The following is a 24374-nucleotide window of genomic DNA, read 5'->3' on the forward strand; positions in this document are numbered from 1 at the left end:
AAGAATGGGGATAAGGTCAGGGCTTGGGATGATAGATGGGTACCTGGAATGCCTCCCCTATCTGCTATTATCCTTGGGCCCTTAAATAACCCTCTGAACCCTAACATGGTTAAGGATGTCTGGAGGAAAGGTAATTGGAACCTCAGCTCCCTACCCTATGACCTTCCTCCAACCATCACTCATAATATCCGTAGTGCTTTCCTCCAAAGTTCTCACTTAAACCATGACACCCCCCTCTAGAGACTCACTGGTGATGGCACCTTTTCTTGCAAGAGTGTCTATCACTACATCACCAACCTGAAAAAGGTCCCTAACAGGAATCACACTTCCTATTACTGTATTTGGCACCTCCACGTCCCCAACAAGATCAAAACCTTTATGTGGCTCTTGCACCATAACAACCTCCCAACTAGAGTCACTCTTTCCAAAAGGGGCCTGTCTCTCCTTCAACTTAGATAATGAGGACCAGCACCACATTTTCTTTGGTTGCAACACTGCCAAAGCCTTTTGGCTTAACCTTATCCATAAATATAAGGGAAACCTCTATCTCCACCTATCTACGTTTGACACTAATAACTAGTCTTCCACTTGGAAAACTCTTAGCAAAGACTCCTTTGACACCAACACTCCCTGGGGTACTCTCCTATCCTTTTTCTTATGGCACCTTTGGAAAGTTAGAAATGCTTATAACTTCCAAGACTCAAAACTCCCCCCTAGCTTCAGCATCCCCTATGCGGAAGCGGTGGAGTATCACTACTTGGGAAACCCCACAAACCATCACCCTGCCAATGTCACCTGTGTGAAGTGGCTACGCCCAACCCCTAACACCTACAAGCTGAACACTGATGGTTCATGTCTTGTGAACCCGGGGAAAGGGGGAATTGGATGGGTTTTTAGGAATAGCAGAGGAAACTGTGTCCTTGGCTTCAGCAAGAGTTTCACTTATGCCACTAACAACCTTATAGAGCTTCTTGCTCTCAAAGAGGGTTTCCAACTAGCTTTGGATCACAACTTGCAACCCTTAGATGTGAGCATTGACTCTATGAAAATAATTAACATGTTGTACCAGGGAAACTTGCTATATGATTCAATTATTTATGCATGCAGGTCTCTACTAAGGAGCTTGGGGAATTCTCCGGTCTACCACACATATCGGAAACAGAATAGAGTAGCGGATTGGATGGCTAAGCAGGGATCAAAGCAAAAGTTTTTGGATAAAATGCATATTTTTGTAACTCCGCCTGTTAATGTAAGAGTAATCTTTTGGGAGGACTTTACGGGCAAGTCCTTCCCACGAGCTACAAATTGTAATGGGCATTCAATGCCCAGTGTTTACTATTTTGAGCCTGGCTAGGCTGTTTCTCTTGTAAAAAACTCTTTTATTAATGCAAATCTCCCCTATTTACCGAAAAAAAAAGAATTGGTGAAAACTAATGTGGGCCATTAAATAAACAACAACAATGTGAGCCTAATAAGCAGCAACAGCTGCATATGCAAAAATTGGGCCCATTAAATAAACAACAACAATGTGAGCCCAATAAGCAGCAGCAGCTGCATATGCAAAAATTAAGTATAGATAACATAAATACCAACCCTTTTGAAAGTAATTACACTCTCTCCCACTTTTTTAATTACTTTACTCTCTCTCCCCATTAATATACATAACATAGCCGACATAAACATAACATTTTGTGTATATGTTGGGATTTTTGTAATAGGTTTAGGGAGTTGGGATTTTTTGTAATATTGAAAATACAAGTTGTGTATTTGTATAATTTTTAGAAAAATTAAAAATTGGTACAGAGTCTCGAACCACAGACGTGCAACATAAAATAACAAACATTGTCCACCAAGCCAATTAACTCTATACTAAGTAAAGTACACAGCTGAAATAGACATGTTGACGATCTGGTGTGTGCTTTCCGTCTTATTAGTAATCTTCTAAAAACAATTCATTCAAGATGAAAAATCTTTTATGACAACACATACTAAAATTATTACTATCACTATATAATATGTGTATTTTTTTTAGTAGAAAAATTAATATATGATGCACCAACAAATAAATACTAAAGAGTAAAAGTAAATGTTCGATATTTTCTAATGAATCAAAATGTTGCAACAATTCTCTTCATCTACTGGGTCTTGATACTATTGAATGGGAAGTCAACATTTTTTTTTTAAAAATAAATAAATTATCTGTAATTGTTCAGTTAGTCTTTTTTTTTTTTTAAAAAAATAAATTATCTGTAATTGTTCACTTAAGTTTTAGTAATAAAGTGATACAGATTTCCCAAGTGATACAGTTATACTTTCTAAGATCTAAGAAATCAACATTTAATTAAGACCGATCTACTAGGCTAAGGCCTTTGAACATAAACCAAGTAATTCTTGTAAATATTGAACTATTATTTCCAAATTAATTTATTTTACCATTTATTCAGCGTTTTAAGTTTAGCTTGAAATATAACATTGAAGTTGAAAAACTTGTTTGAGCAATATTTCAATGTAATATGAGTATGATATTGAGTATTTACTCATAAAGCTTCTTCGACTAACTTCACATACTACTGAGATGACTTGTGACAGAATAGTTGTGATCCTTTGATTCTTAATTAAAAGATCTTGAAGATGAAAAAGATGTAAATTAAACTTTTCGTAAATTCAAATTTAATCGAATACATAAAACAAAACTTCAAATAGTAATTGTTTAAATGTTCAATTAAACATTGTCCAAACGTGAACGGAAGCAATATATAGCCAACATAAATTTGTGGTGGAATAGTTGGGTACCTCCACCTTTTGATAAGACGTCTCGGATTCGAATTTAGATATAAAAAAATGGAACTCTTTGTTAAATAGATTTTTTAAGTGTATTTTTTAATTAAATGGACCAAAAAATTTTTTATTTAGGAAAATAATCTATTTTTGAGACAAATTTATTATTTGTCTAACAATCTGACATATGGAAGATCAATTATTTGTCCGACAGATATATAGACAGATTTGTTATCTATCCGACAAATGAGAAAATAAAAATAGGTCATTTTGCTAATTGAAAACTTGAAGAGGGCAGATCATTTTGCTAAATGAAAATTTGAAGAGGCTTAATTGCCAAATTTTCACTAAAAAAATCATGTTAAGAGTGTTTCAATGCACGATCAAGATATAATCTTGTTTCAATGCAAATATCGAATACCGAATTGAAAATAAAATAAGAAAAAAGGAATAAATAGAAAAGAAATCACCATTGATAGCAAAGTCACCTGCTCTAGCTAAAAGTCCAACTAATATAAAGTGTAAAAATAGAAACTTGTTCAGTTGTCTATTCTCTGTGCTTTGCTTTGGGATCTACAAGAAAATGGAGGTAGAGAGAGTTAGCAGTAGGTAATTGATGAGCTAAGATGTTGAAGTTAGCAGCTTTCTTGAGCTTAATTTGGGCATTGACTCTCCTCTATGGAGAGATGTTCTCTTTTTGGCTCCCTTTTCTCTCCTGTTCTTGGCCTCCTCCTCCTCCTTCCATGGTAATATTCCAACTTTGCTGAAGTTAGCAATTCACTTGACTTGACTTTATCTTTACTTGAGCTAGATTCAAGAAGCACAAACCCCCACCCAAATCATTTCTTTCTCATTATTCCACGGTAAAGTTCCAAAATTTGATGTAGGAATTCACTTGACTTTATCTTTGTTGCGCTAGATTCAAGAACCATCCCCCCACCCCACCCCCTGTATTATTCTGATTTTGGATGAAATGTTTCTTATTCCATGATGAAGTTCCAAACTTTGATAAAGTGGGAATTCACTTGACTTTATCTTTCTTTGAGCTAGATTCAAGAATCCCCCCCCCCCCCCCCCTCCATTTCAATTTGTTCGGCGTATTTGACTTGACACGAAGTTTAAGAAAGTTAAGAACAACTTTTGAATCTTGTCATAAAAAATTAAAGATATGTCAAATGTATCAAAATACACTTTAATCTTGTGGAATATTATTCTATTTTCGGATGAAATGGACAATGGACAATGTTCAGTTGCAATTGTGCTGGGATTTTGAGGGGTTGTGGTGATGTTGAAGAAATGATTTTCTTTCTTCTTTTAGTTAAATAGTGATTAAGCTTTAGTTATTGTGAAATGGTTCCCATTTTGTTAATCTGCTGTGGGAATCAGTTATAGATTTATTCAGATCAGGAATTACTCAGCATTGACTGCGTTGACCAATAGAGAAGAATTTGTTCTTCCAGTTTTATCTGTGAATTAGTGTATGCAATTGAACTCAACCTTGTCAACTGTCATCATCTTCAGTTTCCTTTCCACCCTTAGTATTAAATAACTACATAAAGTAGTAGTAATCAAACTTAGAGTTTCAAAGCATTATTAATAACGTAAGTTTAGTTAAATACATCTCTAACTAAAGCTTTCTTAAGGGATGTGGCAGGTTAACAGGGGCCAAATAATATGAAACGGACGGAGTAGAAGATAGTTGGCCTTTCGTTTTATGCTTGCGCACTGCTTCCTATTGCATTTATGCTACTTGCAGTCTTGCTTATTCATTGAGAATACAAGTCTATCAAAGGCCCCTGATTAATTCAGATCTAACAAGGGGCTGGCATTCTTAGATAATTAAAATGAAAATGAAAGAAATCTATGGGAAAGCTAATTTATTATTACATGTGTAAGTGGTGGATAACTTATAAGTACATGTATAAGTGGTGGACTTCGTATACTAGATACTTCAAAAACTATACTAACAGCTTTTCCTACTTGGTGTGTGCTAAAAATACATACTAAGACACTCAGGCATGCTAACACTTTTTCCCCCTTGATTTTAGACGGATGGGGTAGATCATCAACGTGACTATGTGAAAATTGCTGTTTTGACTGATCCTCAGGTATTCCTTCTGAAAATAGTGGTGACTTTACTGTGCTTATCTTTATATGTTGTGTGCTTTGACATTTTGATTTCATATTCACAACATATTTTATATTTTGACAGCTCATGGATAGAACCTCTCTTCGTCTTGCCCCGAAATCCCTTGCACTTGAAGCTGCTCAGTTCTATACAGATTTGTATATGCGCAGGGCATTCCTGTCATCTATTTTACCTTCCGAACCAGATGTAATTCTGTTTCTAGGTGATTATTTTGATGGTGGGCCATTTCTGTCAGATGAAGAGTAAGTACTAAGTTGTGTATGCTTTATGTTTTGTCTGGAAATTTTTCTCTCCTAAAAAAGTGTAACTACTTTATGGATGAAGATCGAAACATAGCTTTGATAAACAAGATTAGCTAAAAAAGTTAAACTACTTTATGGATGAAGATCGAAACCTAGCTTTGATCAACAAGATTAGCTTCCCATGTATAAATAATACGCCCTTTGATTGAATCATAAGGACCTACTTCAATTTTGACTCTATCCCCTAGCAGTATCCGTAGGCCGCAAAAAAGGGGTTTAAATGACTCTCAATGGATTGAAATGACTTTCAATAACTTTCAACAATCTTCTTAAGCGTACGGGGCTTTAAATTGTGAACTTACAATAACAAACTGCATAATTCAAAATTCAAACAAACAAAAACATCTCTAACATCTTAAACAACCTAACTAAAATTCAAAATTCAAATTCACCCTAAATATAGATAACTTATTGGACTAAAAATTATTGCAGTAACTAAATGCAAAATTTCAACACTCCTCTTTGCTTTAGTTATTGCAATTTAAAAACTGCTGCTCCTCAGTTTTCTTCTGGCAGTTGATGCTAAATTTTTCATGGTTATTTTTGAACTTGCACATTTTTTGGATATCAATCTTCCTCTTTTTCTTTCTTTTTCTTCCTTGGGTTTTCTGCTTAAAAAACATCTTCCATGACATTGTCTTGTGTAGAATCTCTTTAGAAAGTGTTTTTATTTGGACAATTGTAGGATTTACAAAATGATGTTGCAAGTATTTTTCTTCCATCACAACAACAAATATGACATAGATTATAAAGTATGATTTCATTTTCACTAACCAAATTTGATAAGTTTTGTTAGTGAAATTTTCTGGGGCATTCAAAGAGAGACTGTTGTTTGACGTCTGAATTTATTGAAAATAGCCCTATGCATTCAAAATAAGCATGGGTTGAAAATGGTAGTCCTGACGGGTTAAAATAGGTAGCCATTATGGATTAAAATGTAGGGATGACAATGGGGCGGTGCAGGTGCGGGGCGGTGCGAGTTTTAGACTATGTGGGAGAGCGGGCGGGTTGGAGTAAATCTTTTTAAAATGATGCAGTGCGGGGCGGGTTGCGGATATATGCGGGTTTAAACCAAAAAAAAAAAGAAGAAGCTAAAATTAGTATAGAAGCTAAAATTAGTATTATTCTCGTGAATCTACCTAAAATTATATGTATTCTTTACTTAAAATTTTGTCATACTTAATACGACATGTATAATGCTCCAAATAAATAGTTTCATAACTTTTCTTTTGAAATCGGTATAACAATTTTATAACACAAAATATCAAACACAAGTTGTTTTTCCTTATAGCAAGGACTTAAATAATCAGATAAACTGATTGATCACTAATTTTAATTTCTTGATTTATCTTATAAATGAAAATCTATATTTGATCATTGCTTGTATACATGATACTTCTTGTCAATTCTTGGTAAAAATGATATAATAGAAATAGGTTGTTACTACTTTCTAATTGCAGATTTGGAAATATTATGGTTTTCAACGGAGTTATAAATTTTTCAAAAAACAAAAAAACAAAAACAAAAACGTGGGGCGGTGCGGTACAGGTATGCGCGGGTATGAGTGTGGGGCGAATTTATGCGGCTTTAAAGGTGATGCGGGGCGGCTTTTAAATTTGCGGATTTAGAAAAAACCCGCACCACACCCTAAACATAGATAACTTACTGCAGTAAATAAATGCAAATTTCAACAGATCTTTCCTGAAACAAAATTTAGAATCAGATCAAAACGGATCTGGAAAGACCATTGGGAAGGATTCAGTAATTAAAGCTTCACGACTCCATTTTGGCTCTTAAAGTTCCCTTAAGGCCTGTTTCTCTCATCGAAAACTACTTCTTGGACAAATTTAATGCACATTCCTATCTGTTGATTCCTTATATAAAGTTCATATTTTGGTCATTTTCATAGATGAAGTATCTGATTGTCTCCCGTTATTCTTCTGCTTTGGACCTCGATTTATTTAGCTTGATAGATGGCAGGAATCCTGGAGCCGGTTTAAACATATATTTGACATTGACATGCTTGAGCAAACAACAAACATAAAGCTGTACTACCTTGCTGGAAACCATGATATAGGGTATGCAGCTTTTCACTCGCATATACCAGAGGTGTGTTAATTATTCAGATGGAGTTGTATTACTCGGAACATATTTAATATGCTTTTAGATTTGTTCATATCTCATCTTGTTATCATATACTCCATCCGCCTCAATTTGATTGCCCTTTTTGGCACGGAGTTTAAGAAAGTAAAGAACACTTTTGTATATTGTGTTTTTAAATCAAAGATATGTAGAATGTACCAAAATATCCTTTAATCTTGTGGTGTTAAACATGTCATGTGAAAAGTTGAAATTAAAAAGTTGGAAAAAAGGAAAGAGGTACTTTGCAATGGATTGAAAAGGAAAGTAGGATAAACAAGTTGAACTGGAGGGACTATCAATTATTCATAAGCTTCTGGAATGATAGAGATCAAGCCTCCTAAAACATTGCGTGTATGGAAGTTGCACAATGAGTGCTGAAGAAATATTTTTTGGTGAGCTATGGCCTGTGCAAGCTATGTTATCGCATTAGTAAACATTTGTTTAAAATTTAGTCTTGAGCTTGTCTTTCAAGTATCCCAGATACTAGAAATTTTCTGGAATAGTGTCCAAGATTAACTGTAGCTAATCACCTTGTTGATCATAATTGTAAGGGAAATTTGATGCACCCAAATTCCCTACAACCAAGAGTTCTGATGAGCACCAGGTTTTCACATTAAGAGGATCCAGAAACAACAGCATCTAATTGCAGAAAAAGTTTAATAACTAGGATAATTTAACTTTAGTTCATTGAGTTGGATGATTGAAGTTAATTTTGGAGTCACGATCCTCTGAGCATTCATTAAGTTGACTAATTTATCATTCATAACATGAAGAGCGTTCCGATTAGGTCATCTAGTTTTGTAGTTGATGGTAAAGTTGATGTGTTTGTAGATGCTTAAAGAAAGCCATACAAACTTCAATCTGTGGTAGCAGTGCTCTGTTTCGATGAGCATCAAATGTCTCTTTAAAAATAAAAAGGGCTGTCCAGTACACAAAGCATTCTGCGTTAGCAGGGTGGGGGTAGGGCAGCACCCCAAGGGTGTGATGTAGACAACCTACACTAATGTAAGCCTTAGTGGTTGCTTCCACTGTAAAATATCGGACCGATTCCCAGGCTCCGACATTATGTCTTGGATCCTATTATACATTTTGCTGAAGTCAATGACTTCTTTAGGTTCTCATACTTAAATTACGTCAAACCATTTAGCATTCTAATTCCGGTTTTCTGCTAATTCTATTTCCGGTCTTATACGTGTACTCCATGATGCAGGTTATCAAACGCTATGAGAAAGCATTTGGTGCGAGGAACTATCAATTTACAGCTGGGAAAGTAGATTTCATTGCGATCGATGCACAAACCTTAGATGGTAATATCACAATCTACTCTTTGTTTGGAAATCTTTTTGTTATTTCCATTAATATATAAAAGTTTGGGGACTTCAACAGTTACCGTTTAGAGATAAAATTAACTTTTCTTGTGTGTCAAAGTATCAACATCCATTTTTAAGTAACTATTCAAGAATATATGGATCTACACATTATTTTCTTGTGTGCGCTTCTTGAATAACAAGAAAAGCTCACCATTTGAAAGTTTGCAAAAACTCAAAAATTACTCAACTTATTTGTGCAAAAAAAGAAAGAAGAGTTTGTGAAAATTCAATATCTTTTTCTTGGTAATCTCAGTTTCGGATATCTTCAACCAATCATGATTTTGCTTTTCTTCCTATCAGTTACAATGAAATAGACACTACTGATTATGGTTCGACTCATGGTGTTGTGATTTTGTGAAGACTCACAGCAAAATCTCTTGTCTACAGGGCATCCCCTAAACAATGTAACCCTTGCCACATGGAATTTTGTCAAAAATGTCTCTAAGCGTACGTTCAGCTAATCACTATCCATTTTATGTTGTGAATTTGGCTTATGTGTAAAAGCTCGGTTCCTTTTTCTGTGTCTTGTGCAGATTCATCTTCAAATTCAAGGGTTCTATTGACTCATATTCCATTGTATCGGCCGGATTCAACTGCATGCGGTCCATATCGTGCATCATCAATTATTAATCAGGTAACATTTAACCTTTTTTTTTTTGAGCTTGTCAAAAAAAATAAAAAATTAGCTTGTGTTTCGAGAACCTAAAAATTAGGGATTGAGAGTCTGGAGAACTTAAACAATCTTTAAAAATTCTTCTTCTGTTTTGTTTGTCATCTATTATGAGGAGAAAAGTGTATCTTTTCTTGTAATATGGTTAATCAACATACTCAACATATTTTTTTCATAAACATATCTCTCATATTTATAGTGAAAAATTACATATTTCAGAGAATCAACCGAGCTGCTCAAGATAATGAAATATTGTAAGCTCTTATTCTCACTTTACTGTGCCTTAGTATGTACTTGCCATGTCTCTACGCATGTATGTTTATTTATATGTTAGACTTAATCACAATTCGATTCACAGATATCAAAACTTTATTACTGAAAACGGAACAAATGATCTGCTTGACGCGATCAAACCTGTAAGTGTTTCCTTCCATCCTATTATGCATGTCCAAAACGAACTAGTAAATGTAAAGGGTATCTCTACGCAGTACTAGTTGAAATGAATGATTTCTAGGTTGCATTTTTTTGAGTTTCTGCAGGCACTAATTCTCTCTGGGCATGACCATGATCAGTGTACAGTGATCCACAAGTCAAAATATGGTTCCGTAAAAGAGGTAGCCCGCCTTGTTCAATTGAAAAAGTTTGTATTGACTGGATGGTGTTTGATTGATACCATTGTGCAGCATACTCTAGGGACAATAAGCTGGCAGCAGGGAAATTTGTTTCCATCTTACATGCTATTATCTGCGAGTAATCGTATCTTGCCAGACGGATCAATACCCGAGGAGGCAATTTCCACCAAAGTGTGCTTTCTCCCTGTGCAGACGTACATTTATATATGGTAATTCTGTATATTGAGATGCAAAAAAAATCTATCTTATAAGCCGTGTTTCTTGTATTATTAAAGTTTGTTTTCTGAATGTGGCAGGTATCTATTTCTGTTTGTATTGACCCTTCTTATTGCCGTTTTTTGGCCTACAAATGGTGTTCTCTTTCAGCACTATCTTGGTGGATTTCTGAAGAATATGAGAAGTCTAATTAGTTCTAGCTTTTCTGGAGGTGGGGAAAAACTGAAAAGTGAAGATGAGACATATGAATATGAAGAGATATGGGATGCAGAAGGATCGATGCATCTCATAAAGAAGACCTTTAAAGTTTCTTCTACATGCGCAAGCGAGAGCACTTCAGTAGAGAGGTAAGTACCCGTGAGAGAGTACCAATCATTTGTGTGAACTGCAACGAGTAACCATCTCTATTTACTTGAGCATGCTTGTGTGTTTCTCAAAGTTGTCTTCTAGATTACGAACACTATAACCTTGTTAGATAGCAATGCACTTTGAGAATCAGGATCCAATTGTGCATTACAGTAAGTCCCACGTATACCTCTAAAATTTTGCGTCCAAGTCTACTGTCAGTGATGAAGTGTCTCGCACTTCAATTTGGCATGTAGTAGTCTGAGTTGCTCGGATTCTTCACTTTCGGTGCCAAAGCCATGTCGACACGACATGGGGGTGGGATCATGTCACGACCCAAAAACTCGGGTCATGATTGTTAGCATGATGTAAATATTGTATATTAGAGTAATCATATATTATTGTATATTGGTGTAATTACATAGATTTGATTTAGTAGTTAAAGAGAATAATAGTGACTTTAGTAAGAGCAGATTTGGTGGGATAGAATAGCGGATTTAGAGGGATAGAAAAGTTGATCTTTAGAGATAGGAAAACCGATCTTTAGGGATGTAATCATTGAATATTTTCTATTTAATGACAAGACTCTCAATATTGAGAGGCATTCAGCAGAAAATTGACATGGTATCAGAGCCTTCTCTTGTCTGTCTTGTTTCATAGAGTTCATTTGTGGTTTCTTTCAGTCTTTTTGGAAAATTTTGGTTTTTGTTGATTGTTCCTCGGCAATTAACACCTTGGATTTCGATCTTGGTCATTTTGGTTATTCTTTTTGAGTGAGTGTTTCTAGTTTTCATAAATATGACTTCATATCAGTTTGAATCATTCAGTGTTCGTTTCACTGGAAAGAATTTCTTGTCATGGGAGTTTCAGTTTCAGTTATTTGTCACTGGAAAAGAACTATGGGGCCATATAGATTAAGCCGATCCTACTCCTACTGATCCTACAAAGTTAGGTGAATAGAAGATTAAAGATGCTCGGGTGATGACATGGCTTTTAAGGTCAATTGACCCTCTTATTGTTCTTAATCTCAGGCCTTACAAGACAGCTAAAGCCATGTGGGATTATTTACAAAGGGTTTACAAACAAGATAATAGTGCCCGACTCTATCACTTAGAGTATGAAATTGCTAATTACTCTCAAGAAGATCTTTCTGTTCAGGATTATTTTTCTGGATTTCAGAACTTATGGGATGAATTTACAGATATTGTTTATGTCAAAACACCGGCCGAATCTCTCTCTGTAGTTCAACAAGTTCATGAGCAAAGCAAGCGAGATCAATTTTTGATGAAGTTACGCTCTGAGTTTGAGACTGTTTGCTCCCATTTGATGAATTGTGACCCGTCTCCCTCCTTGGATATTTGTTTAAGGGAATTACTTCGGGAAGAGCAGCGTTGTGTCACACAAAATGCTTTCAAGCAAGTTGATGATATTGTTGTTGCATTTGCTGCCCAAGGTAAAGGAAAAGGGTAGGAATATGACTAGAACTCAATGCTATAGTTGCAAGGGATATGGTCATATTGCTAGCAATTGTGGTAGGAAGTTTTGTAATTATTGCAAACAACAAGGACACATTATCATAGAGTGTCTCACACGTCCTCAAAACCGTAAGGTTAATGCTTTTCAAGCTGGGACAAATGGTTTCACTACTGAGAACTCATCTTCGGGACAAGTTCTTACTCCTGAAATGGTAAGACAAATGATTATGTCAGCTTTTTCAGCTTTAGGGCTACAAAGTAATGATCTTGCATCTAATTTTTGGCTTGTTGATTCTGGAGCTTCCAATCATATGAACAACTATCTAGTATGCTAAAAAATGTTCGTAAGTATCATGGTCCATCAAAAATTCAAGTTGCCAATGGTAGTAATTTACCCATTACCAAGGTTGGGGATATTACTAAAACTTTCAATAATGTTTTTGTGTCACCAAAGCTCTCCACTAGTCTTATTTCAGTTGGGCAATTGGTAGATTACAATTGTGATGTGAATTTTTCTTGTAATGGTTGTCTTGTGCAGGATTAGGTGTCGGGGACGATAATTGCGAAGGGGCCTAAAGTTGGACGACTGTTTCCTATGCACTTTTCCATTCCTCGTGTTCTATCATTTGCTTGTAATTCTACACTTAGTAAGACTGAGGTATGGCATAAGCGCTTAGGATATCCAAATTCTATTGTGTTATCTCATTTATCAAATTTAGGTTTATTGGGGAACAAAAATCAATTTTCCACTGCTTCCTTTGATTGTTCCACTTATAAATTAGGCAAGAGTAAAATTCTTCCTTTTCCTAATTTTGGTAGTCGTGCTACAAAGTGTTTTGATGTCATTCATAGTGATGTTTGGGGTATTTCACCAATTGTTTCTCATGCTCATTTCAAGTACTTTGTGACATTTATAGATGATTAAAGTTGATTTACGTGGGTATATTTTCTTCGTTCCAAATCTGAGGTATTTTCCATATTCAAGATATTTTTGGCCTATATTGAAACTCAATTTTCTACTTGCATCAAATTATTGAGATCTGATTCTGGTGGAGAATATATGTCTTATGAGTTCAAAATTTTTTTGCTTGAAAAAAGAATTGTCTCACAATGCTCTTGTCCATATACACCACAACAAAATGGGGTTGCTGAACGTAAAAATCATCATCTTTTAGATGTCACTCGTACTTTATTGATTGAGTCCTCTGTTCCATCTAAGTATTGGGTGGAAGCTTTGTCTACTGCTGTTTACTCAATTAATAGACTACCATCTAAAGTCTTAAATCTTGAATCTCCATATTTTCGTCTTTATCACAAAAATCCAAGCTATGATAAGTTTCATACATTTGGTTGTATTTGTTTTGTGCATCTTCCTTCTTCTCAGCATAATAAACTTTCCGCTCAGTCTACTAAATATGTTTATATGGGTTATAGTACTTCACAGAAAGGTTTTCTCTGTTATGATCCATGTTCTAATAAATTTCATGTTTCTAGAAATGTTGTTTTCTTTGAGAATCAGTATTTTTTTTCTACTTATGTTGAGTCATCTCCTGCTTCTCTTCTTTTTCCTACTTTTGAGGATTTGTTATCTTCTTCTAAGAGGTTCAAACCTGGATTTGTGTACGAACGTCGGCGGCCAACTTTACCCCCTCCTGATATTGATTCGCCACCTGAAACTGCTACACAACTAGAATCTGAGAATTCTTCAAGGCCTGCTCCTCTTGAGCCCACTCGGCGATCTACGAGAGTATCTCGTCCTCCTAATTGGTATGGCTTTTCATCTACTTTATCTACCATTTCTGTTCCAACTTGTTACTCACAATCTTCCAAGCATGAATGTTGGCAAAAGGCAATGGAGGAAGAACTTTTGGCTCTTAAAGAAAATGACACATGGGATATTGTTTCATGTCCTTCAAATGTCCATCCAATTGGATGTAAATGGGTTTATTCAATTAAATTTCATTCTGATGGAACTCTTGATCGGTACAAAGCTCGGTTGGTTGTTCTTGGTAACAAGCAGGAGTATGGTGTGAACTATGAAGGGACTTTTGCACCGGTAGCAAAAATAACGACGGTGCGAACTATTATTGCCATTGCTGCTTCACAAAACTGGACGATTCATCAAATGGATGTCAAGAATGCTTTTCTTCATGGTGATCTCAAAGAGTATTTATATGAAACCTCCACCAGGTTTGTTCTCATTACCTACATCAGATGTATGCAAGTTGAAGCGGTCTCTGTATGGATTAAAACAAGCTCCTAGAGCTTGATTTGACAAATTTCGGTCTACTTTGCTACAATATTCTTTTGAGCAGAGCAACTATGACTCATCTTTGTTTCTTCGGAAAACATCCACAGGTTGTGTTCTTCTTTTGGTGTATGTCGATGACATTATTATTATAGGAACTGATTCTTCACTAATCACTAGCCTGCAACAACAACTTAAGGATTCTTTTCATATGAAAGATCTTGGTACTCTTACATATTTCTTGGGTTGGAAGTTCATTTCTTTATCATGGTATCAAAGCCAGGTCCATTTCCGTTTTGGGCTCCCAGTCCACGCGCCAATGCCAGTTGGGCCTGGGCGTAGGGGGGTGTTAGAGTGGGTAAAAGTCCCACATTGGTTGGGGAATGGACTAGTGGTTTGCTTATATGGACTTGGACAATCCTCCCCTCTTGAGCTAACTTTTGAGGTTGAGTTATTAGTTGGGAGCTTAAATTACCTTTACTATTACTAGGCATGATATCTCTTTTGCAATTCAACAAGTTAGTCAGTTCATGCAAGCTCCCCGTCATCTTCATTTGGTGGCTGTCCGTCGCATCATTAGATACCTCCGAGGAACATCTAATCGTGGATTATTCTTTCCTAGTGGTTCGCATATTCGTCTTAATGCTTTTAATGATTCTGATTGGGCGGGATGTTCTGACACTCGTTGTTTGGTTACTGGTTGGTGCATGTTTCTTAGAGAGTCTTTGATATCTTGGAAGAGTAAGAAGCAAGACTGCGTGTCAAAATCTTCAACAGAGGCTGAATATCGAGCAATGTCTACTGCTTGCTCCGAGATTATGTGGCTTCGTGGACTACTTGCTGAGATTGGATTTCCTCAATCTAATCCTACCCCTCTCCATGCTGACAATACAAGTGTTGTTCAGATTGCTATTAATTCGGTTTATCATGAGCGGACCAAACACATCGAAGTAGACTGTCATTATATACGAGAAGCTGTAGATAAAGGTGCCATTACTCTTCCGCACGTGTCCAGTGATCTTCAAATAGCTGATGCATTTACAAAATCAATGGCACGACAACGACATCAGTTTCTCATCGGCAAATTGATGCTTCTTGATCTACCAGCATCAATTTGAGGGGGATGTTAGCATGATGTAAATATTGTATATTAATGTAATCATATATTGTTGTATATTGGTGTAATTACATAGATTTGATTTAGTAGTTAAAGAGAATAATAGTGACTTTAGTAAGAGCAGATTTAGTGGGATAGAATAGCGGATTTAGAGGGATAGAAAAACTGATCTTTAGGGATAGGAAAATGGATCTTTAGGGATGTAATCATTGAATATTTTCTATTTAATGACAAGACTCTCAATATTGAGAGACATTCAGCAGAAAATTGATAATGATGACACTTATCGCGGCTAAGCCTTGACAAGTAAGTCAATCACCAAACTGATATGTAAATGAAATTCGCAACACAAAACCCATGGCAAGACTCCTAGAATGAAGTCAAGCCATAGTTACATAAAAGATAGCTGAAGTCTAAATCACAATAATACCATAAACCATCTCAAAATTTGGTGTCGCAGTGTAAGATCAATTTTTTTTTTTTGAAATTGGTAATTGTACCGTGTAAGAACAATCTAAATACATCTCAAAATCTGAAAATACAACTGAGAGTTCGAACAACAAGTCTGTCTCAGAATCCAAAATAAGACAAACTCGAGTGGCCACTACCTCGATGTATCACAAATCTCCGCACGAACTCAGCTGCTGCGAGGCACACTCATACCTGGATCTGCACCGAATGGACATAGTAGGAATGAATACGGTCCACTTGTGCTCAGTAGGTATCATAGGCCGACCGAGCAAAGTAGAAAATAGGGTATAAAAATACATACTATGAGCACGTCACCTGCAAGCAGAAAATGTCCCAAACGGTAGCTCACACCATCTCTACTAAAAATTCTAAAATAGCGCATAAACAGAAGATAGATACATAAAAGACAGAGAAATAGGCAATGCAACAGATGAAGTACATAAATACAATACTGAAGATGCATAAATGGATGAAATGTAATGAGGATGATAATGATGATGATGTGATGTGATCAAGGTTATCACTTAACCTCCGTATACACCTGCCGAGCATTATGCTTCCAGGTAGGACCCATGGGGGGTTTGCAACCCATATACAACAACAACAACAACAACAAACCCAGTGTATTCCCACTTTGTGGGGTCTGGGGGGGGTAAGATGTACGCAGTCCATACCTCTACCTCTGATGAAGTAGAAAGGCTGTTTCCGAAAGACCCCCGGCTCAAGTTACGAGATATCAAACAAACACATAGTACAGCACAGAAGCAGATGACATAACATAGATACTGCAGCCATAAGGAATATAAAACAGAGTAAAGCAGGAATGCAGGAATATAAAGCAGAGGAAAGCACACAGATTCGTAACAAACATAGAACACGGAACACGGAACAGAACATTGAATACGGAATCATACCAGGAATACACCCCCACCAATTACCTCCCTACATTAGCGACCCGAACAGGCCCTAATCCTCTGCCGTAATTCGCGTCTTCCAGACCTTCCTATCTAGGGTCATGTCCTCGGTAAGCTGTAACTGTTCCATGTCCCGCCTAATCACCTCACCCCAGTACTTCTTCGGTCTACCCCTACCCCGTCTAAAACCATCCAACGCTAGCCTCTCACACCTACGGACCGGGGCATCCATGCCCCTCCTCTTCACGTGTCCGAACCATCTCAATCGTGCTTCCCGCATCTTACACTCCACTGAAGTCACCCCAACCTTCTCCCGGATAGTCTCATTCCGAGCTCTATCCCTTCGGGTCAGTCCACACATCCAGCGCAACATCCGCATTTCTGCCACCTTCATTCTTTGGGTGTGGGAGTTCTTAACTGGCCAACACTCCGCTCCATACAGCAAGGCCGGACGGACTACCACCCTATAGAATTTACCTTTAAGCTTGGGCGGCACCTTCTTATCACACAGCACCCCCGATGCAAGTTTCCACTTCATCCATCCCGCCCCGATACGGTGCGAGACATCCTCGTCAATCTCACCGTTACTCTGGATCACGGACCCGAGGTACTTGAACTTATCCCATATACTATCTCAATATTCAATTCCAATCTCAATATTCATATATCCTCTCCTACTTGTGGACTACGACAGAGTTTTTTGTAAAAATGTCTCATTTCTGTCAAAAATCAGTGTTTTTACAATAGTACGAATATCTTATGAATGTAGTATGATATGAGGATGTAATGCCTACAACCAAACCAGTAGGAAGAGCTCAAATCCAGCCAATATACACGCACTTGGACTCAAAATCCACTCAGTATGTCAACCATCCATGATTCAATATAAGTCATGTACCATTAGAGTGAAATATGTGAGCAAGGCATCAACAATACCACAATAACCCCAATTTAGGCATTTCGAACACAAGGAAAATAATGCAACGTATACACAAGTCCAACAATATCTATAAGACCCCCACACGGGCGACACATAGAAAATATCATCTTAAATCACCAATAATATCAACATAAGCCTCCACACGGGCACACAACATTAATAACATTATTTTCATAATTATTACCCATACCCATAACATTCTTATATACAAATATTAACTATCCAGCCCAATATGAAAAAGTTAAGCCATAACCTACCCCGTGACACAGAAATCCAAGTCAAAAGCCCTTCACGCAGAGCTTTTTCCCTCTTGAACGACCCCAGAATCAACCAAAACGTACAAATATAGAATCTACGCGTCAAAAGAAAGCCAACGATACCATATTGACTATTTTCAAATCAAGGTCTAAACGGACCTCCAAAACGGATTTTCGAATAGAAGGCTTAAAATTGAAATTTTTGTTCATAAACACATTACCCATGATTAAAGGAATTCATAGGAGAAAACCCAAGTGAAAATGAGTTAAAAACGGGGTTTAAATTGAAGAAAAACTATTTTAGGCCTTTCGGGCCAAAATTCTCAAATTTCACCTTTGAAATCACATTTTAACGAGTTTTAGATGGCGAGAATCGAAGTAAAATAGTTGAAATAGTGATTTGGAGCTTATGCACGCTTGAAAATGGAAGAATTCGTCCATAAACTCTATAAACCGCAGCTCAAAGTCTCAAAAACAGGAGAAAATCGAGAAAAAGATTTTTTATATTGTACCACCGCTAATCGCCAAAGCGGTCAAAGGTCACTGGTCACCGCTAAAGTGGTTCGACCCACAAGGGGTTGACCGCTAAAGCGGTCCCCATACCGCTAAAGCGGCCAACCTTTCGCTTTAGCGGTACTGGGTTGGTCTGGCAGGGCTCCACTAAAGCGGCCCTCGACCGCTAAAGCGGCTACGCTTTAGCGCTCCCTTGGTCGCTGAAGCGGCCATACCAGATATGTCAGCACCAACAACTTTGCTAAAAATGCAAAGTACCCTCGGACTTCGTTCGGAATCCTGTGAAGGCAAACGAAATATGCTACTAGACTAAATTCGACGTTTTGGACTCAATAGTGATATCTGATTTTGAAAAAAGGTTGTTTTCAAAACTTTGACCCCCGAAATTCAACAACAACAACAACAACAAACCCAGTGTATTCCCACTTAGTGGGGTCTGGGGGGGGTAAGATGTACGCAGTCCATACCTCTACCTCTGATGAAGTAGAAAGGCTGTTTCCGAAAGACCCCCGGCTCAAGTCACGAGATATCACACAAACACATAGTACAGCACAGAAGCAGATGACATAACATAGATACGGCACCCATAAGGAATATAAAACAGAGTAAAGCAGGAATGCAGGAATATACAGCAGAGGAAAGCACACATATTCGTAATAAACATGGAACACGGAACACGGAACATTGAATACGGAATCATAACAGGAATACACCCCCACCAATTTATTCCCTACACTAGCGACCCGAACTGGCCCTAATCCTCTGCCGTAATTCGCATCTTCCATACCTTCCTATCTAGGGTCATGTCCTCGGTGAGCTGTAACTGTTCCATGTCCCGCCTAATCACCTCACCCCAGTACTTCTTCGGTCTACCCCTACCCCGTCTAAAACCATCCAACGCTAGCCTCTCACACCTACGGATCGGGGCATCCGTGCCCCTCCTCTTCACGTGTCCGAACCATCTCAATCGTGCTTCCCGCATCTTACACTCCACTGAAGTCACACCAACCTTCTCCCGGATAGTCTCATTCCGAACTCTATCCCCTCGGGTCAGTCCACACATCCAGCGCAACATCCGCATTTCTGCCACCTTCATTCTTTGGATGTGGGAGTTCTTAACTGGCCAACACTCCGCTCCATACAGCAAGGCCGGACGGACTACCACCCTATAGAATTTGCCTTTAAGCTTGGGCGGCACCTTCTTATCACACAGCACCCCCGACGCGAGTTTCCACTTCATCCATCCCGCCCCAATACGGTGCGAGACATCCTCGTCAATCTCACCGTTACTCTGGATCACGGACCCGAGATACTTGAACTTATTCCTCTTCCCTACCTCCTGTGCTTCTAGCCTCACTACTACCTCATTCTCCCGCCTCACGTCATTAAACTTACATTCCACATACTCTGTCTTGGTTCTGCTCACCCTGAACCCTTTAGACTCCAGAGTTTGCCTCCACAACTCTAATTTGTCATTCACACCCCCTCGAGTCTCATCTATCAGGACTACATCGTCTGCAAAAAACATACACCACGGCACCTCCCCTTGGATACGCCGCGTCAACACATCCATTACTAACGCAAACAAAAAGGGACTAAGAGTAGATCCCTGGTGCAATCCTGTCAGGACAGTGAAATGCTCTGAGTCTCCTCCCGCCGTCCTCACCTGGGTTTTCGCTCCCTCATACATATCCTTAATTACTCTGATATATGGCTGCGGTACTCCACTCACCTCCAGGCATCTCCAAAGTACTTCCCTGGGGACTTTGTCGTACGCCTTTTCCAGGTCGATGAACACCATGTGCAGATCCTTCTTCCTCTCCCTATACTGCTCCACCAACCTCCGTACCAGGTGGATTGCCTCCGTCGTCAAGCGGCCGGGCATAAATCCGAACTGGTTTTCCGAAATAGACACTATCCGTCTCAGCCTCACCTCGACCACTCTCTCCCAGATCTTCATAGAGTGACTCAATAACTTAATCCCCCTATAGTTATTGCAACACTGAATGTCCCCCTTATTCTTATAGAGGGGGATCATGGTACTCCACCTCCACGCCTCGGGCATCTTTGCCGTCTTGAAAATTTCATTGAACAATGCAGTCAACCACCTTACACCAGCCTCTCCAACGAACTTCCAAAACTCCACCGGTATCTCATCCGGCCCCGTCGCCCTACCCCTTCGCATCCTGCGGACTGCCTGTCTAACCTCGTCTACCTTAAAACGTCTACAATAGCTAAAATCCCGACCCTGAGTGCTCCAGTTCCCCTAACACAATAGCTCTGTCCCCCTCGTCATTCAAGAGCCTATGAAAGTACGACTGCCATCTCTTCTTTATGTGGCCGTCCTCCACCAACACTCTACCGTCCTCCCCCTTAATGCACCTCACCTGATCGAGGTCACGACCCTTCCTCTCCCTAGCCTTAGCGAGTCGGAACAACTTTTTCTCCCCTCCTTTCCTCTGTAACCCTGCATACAAGCTCTCAAAAGCGGCCGTCTTAGCTGCCGTGACCGCTGACTTCGCCTCCTTCCTCGCTAGCTTGTACTCTTTCCTGTTTACCCGCTTCTCTTCTTCGTCCTTACTTTCCACCAACTTAGCATACGCCTCTTTCTTGGTCTCCACTTTCTTCCCCACCTCTTCATTCCACCACCAATCTCCCCGATGATGTCCGGCCCGGCCCCTAGAAACACCCAACACCTCCCTTGCATTCTCCCTGATGCACGTTGCCGCCCTGTCCCACATATTATCCACGTCCCCCCTACACTCCCACACCCCCATTCCCGCCAACCTCTCCCCTATCTCCCACGTATTCACTGGCGTCAAGCCGCCCCACTTAATTCTCGGACTACACTCCTTACTCCTCCTCTTTCTATTCTTCTTTATACCCAAATCCATAACCAAGAGCCTATGTTGGGTCGACAGATTCTCACTCGGGATGACTTTACAGTCTTTACACATCGCCCTATCCCCTATCCTAAGCAACAAAAAGTCAATCTGGGTCCTGGCTATCGCGCTCCGAAAAGTGATCAGGTGATCGTCCTTCTTCGGGAAGCCCGAGTTCACCACCACCAGCCCAAATGCCCTCGCAAACTCCAATAGGGTCGCCCCCTCTTCATTTCTCTCCCCAAAACCAAAACCACCATGCACATCCCCAAAGCCTCCCGGTAGCGCCCCGATGTGCCCGTTGAAATCCCCTGCTACAACAATCTTCTCCGAACTGGGCACGCCTCTCACCACCTCCTCCAAAGCCTCCCAGAACCGCATCTTCTCCTCCCCCTCCGATCCCACTTGCGGCGCATAAGCACTACACACGTTCAGGGTAAACCCCCGAATGACCAACTTAATAGTCATCAACCTATCGTTGATCCTCTTCACCTCCACTACCTGACCTCTAAGCTCTTCATCTACTAAGATGCCAACTCCATTCCTACGCCTGTCGCTCCCAGAGTACCACAGCTTGTAACCGTCCACATCCCTAGCCTTAGACCCTACCCACTTGGTCTCTTGGACACACGCAAGGTTGATCCTTCTCTTCCTAAGAATCTTCACCAGCTCTATGGACTTCCCCTGAAGGGTCCCTATATTCCAAGACCCAACCCTCAGCCTACCGTCGCTATCCACGCGCCCCCCACTACCCCCCCCTCGGCTAAACCTTGGCCTCCCACCCACTCCCGCTCTCTCCCCATCTCCCGCCCCCGCCACAGCCCCACGCCCCAACCCCCTCGGACATGACCCTAACCACCCATTACCACCCACAGCCACAACTACACGAAAAAATAGGAAAATATAAGGATATACCCGGTGTCAATATCAAAGCAGCAGCTAGGAGATACAAGGCACACACACGTTCAAAGGACTACTCCCGAAGCAAAACTAAGAAGCGACCACAGCAACAACAACAACAGACAACAAACAATGTTCACAAATCCCACGCAAGTCAATAGTAAAGCAGCAGCAAGTAATACAAGGCTCGCACAAATTCAAGGAAATATTCCAGCAACCAAACTATACTCAATTACTAGTATAATATGAAGAATGAAAGAATGCAGAATGAAGAATGAAATAAGCAAAGGTTAGAAGTCACCAGATTTCACTTGTAGACCAAGCCGGCAACCAAGCCCCGCTTCGACCTACTGCCGGAGGATCGCTACAGAGATGTATCCGCGGCTGCTGACGATGGAGCGGCGGTGCAGCTGAAATTCAATTCCACAATTTTTCGAACTAAGGGTCGAAATGAGAAATAAAAGCCATAAATTCACACACAACCACGCTACCAACCTAAAATCGACGTTTCGGATCTGCTGGCGCAGTCCGTTTTTCCATCCGACACACAGAACAATAAATGTTGACCGAAGTCAACTCTAAGGTCTTTTTTAACCTCTAAAAACCACAAACTCGCACAAATTGGACCGAAATGCATTGGGAACCGTGCCAATCATCCCCACACCTCGGAACATCACGGAGCAACCACGGAGAGGGGTAAAATGGTCAAATCACATAAAAATAAATAAGTGACAAAATCAAGCCCTTACAGATCTATACTGGATCTGGTCGATTGATTTTGGATACTTTTTCCAAAAGCAATATAGAAATTCGAGATATGTGCAATGATTTCTGAAACTAAAACAGTAAGAGAGATTGAAATCATAATTTAGGCAATGAACTCTACATCTCTATCATGACCTTATATTATTTGCAACAGGCATGTTACACCAAAAAATTGTAAGAAGATACATTTGTTGATTTAGATTGGCTCTAATAATTCTTGCATTCCTTTTCTTCCAAATGCTCCACCATAATTTAGGCATGTTTTTTATAACTTGTTTTAGATATTTGAATTATTTTTAGTCGAATCCTCACACAAGTATCCATACTGGATTCGTATCCTCGAATCTTAAAATTGGATCATGAAGGATTCGACCTCTAGGTCCACACCCTTATCAACACCTGCACATGCGTCCAAGCAACTTAGGATAGTCCTCCTTCATTATTTTTTTTGCTTCAGAAAATTTGATTCCATATTGATTTGTTCAAGATAAGCAAGCTATCCATGCTAGTGTACTGCAGTTCAATGGTTCTCATTCTTCTGTAATCTATGGGCGCCTCATTGTATTGTAGACTATTTGATGCTCAAGTTACATAGGAGAAATATAAATTTTTGCCGTGCTTAAATTTAGATGCCTTTTTCTCCCATGCAGGGGTAATGCTGTCATGCGGTCAGTTACCAGAAAACCTAATGCACAAGAGACGGATGCCTCAAATCCCGTGGATGTGACTTTACATATAGGATCAGATGCTGTGGTAAAAACACTGCCTCGGACAAACAAATCAAAGACAAGGATGGTAATTAGGAGATTGGTGCGGACATTGAGTATAATTTCTATTGTTGCAGCTTTTAACGCCCCTCTATATATGATGCTTCTTTTCAAAGATTGGATCGATAAATGATGTACTATTCAAATATGCCAGGGATGCTGGATTAGGTTAGGTACTTCCTAATTTAGGATATATAGAGACTAAGACGTAAAAATGAGCAGGCGTTAGCAGCTGTGGCCTCTTTCACACGTTCCCGGTGTTCAATTGCTATGTTGTTGTAATTGTTAATGTTGTTATAATTGGTTATTGTTGTTGTTTTAACATATCCAGTACTTGATCAAGTTGTTAGTACCACTGTGGATGTGAACAAAAGATTGATTTATTTTACTTAACATAAAGATGTTTATATGCTACATTGTTTGAATTTGAAGGATCAGTTGTGAATAAAGTTGGGAGTGTCTACTTGCTGGCTGAGTCTTAAGTTTGAGAATTTGTTTATGTATTATGCCTTTTGAATATT

The 24374-nt window shown here is 39.1% G+C and overlaps 1 protein-coding gene across 8 annotated transcripts; it reads left to right on the plus strand.

Moving 5' to 3' along the window:
- Positions 1–3263: 3263 nt before the first annotated feature.
- LOC107850820 (retrovirus-related Pol polyprotein from transposon RE1) lies at positions 3264–24302 on the plus strand. 8 transcript variants are annotated; one of them, XM_047401095.1, is made up of 17 exons: positions 3264–3524; positions 4827–4886; positions 4991–5169; positions 7203–7338; positions 8582–8678; positions 9129–9188; positions 9275–9375; positions 9631–9665; positions 9770–9827; positions 9951–10025; positions 10095–10252; positions 10340–10606; positions 11636–12057; positions 12618–12737; positions 13680–13846; positions 14100–14269; positions 23737–23840. In XM_047401095.1, exons 1-14 carry the CDS (start codon positions 3405–3407, stop codon positions 12653–12655), a joined length of 1806 nt encoding a protein of 601 aa, XP_047257051.1. In that variant the 5' UTR covers positions 3264–3404; the 3' UTR covers positions 12656–12737; positions 13680–13846; positions 14100–14269; positions 23737–23840. The 8 variants fall into 8 exon arrangements, with proteins under 8 accessions (XP_047257051.1, XP_047257057.1, XP_047257053.1 ...); XM_047401101.1 differs by lacking the exon at positions 11636–12057; XM_047401097.1 differs by lacking the exons at positions 13680–13846; positions 14100–14269 and having other exon boundaries at positions 11636–12291; positions 23737–24175.
- The last annotated feature ends 72 nt before the right edge of the window (positions 24303–24374 follow it).

This window comes from Capsicum annuum, chromosome 12, assembly GCF_002878395.1.
Source record: "Capsicum annuum cultivar UCD-10X-F1 chromosome 12, UCD10Xv1.1, whole genome shotgun sequence".
NCBI lineage: Eukaryota > Viridiplantae > Streptophyta > Magnoliopsida > Solanales > Solanaceae > Capsicum > Capsicum annuum.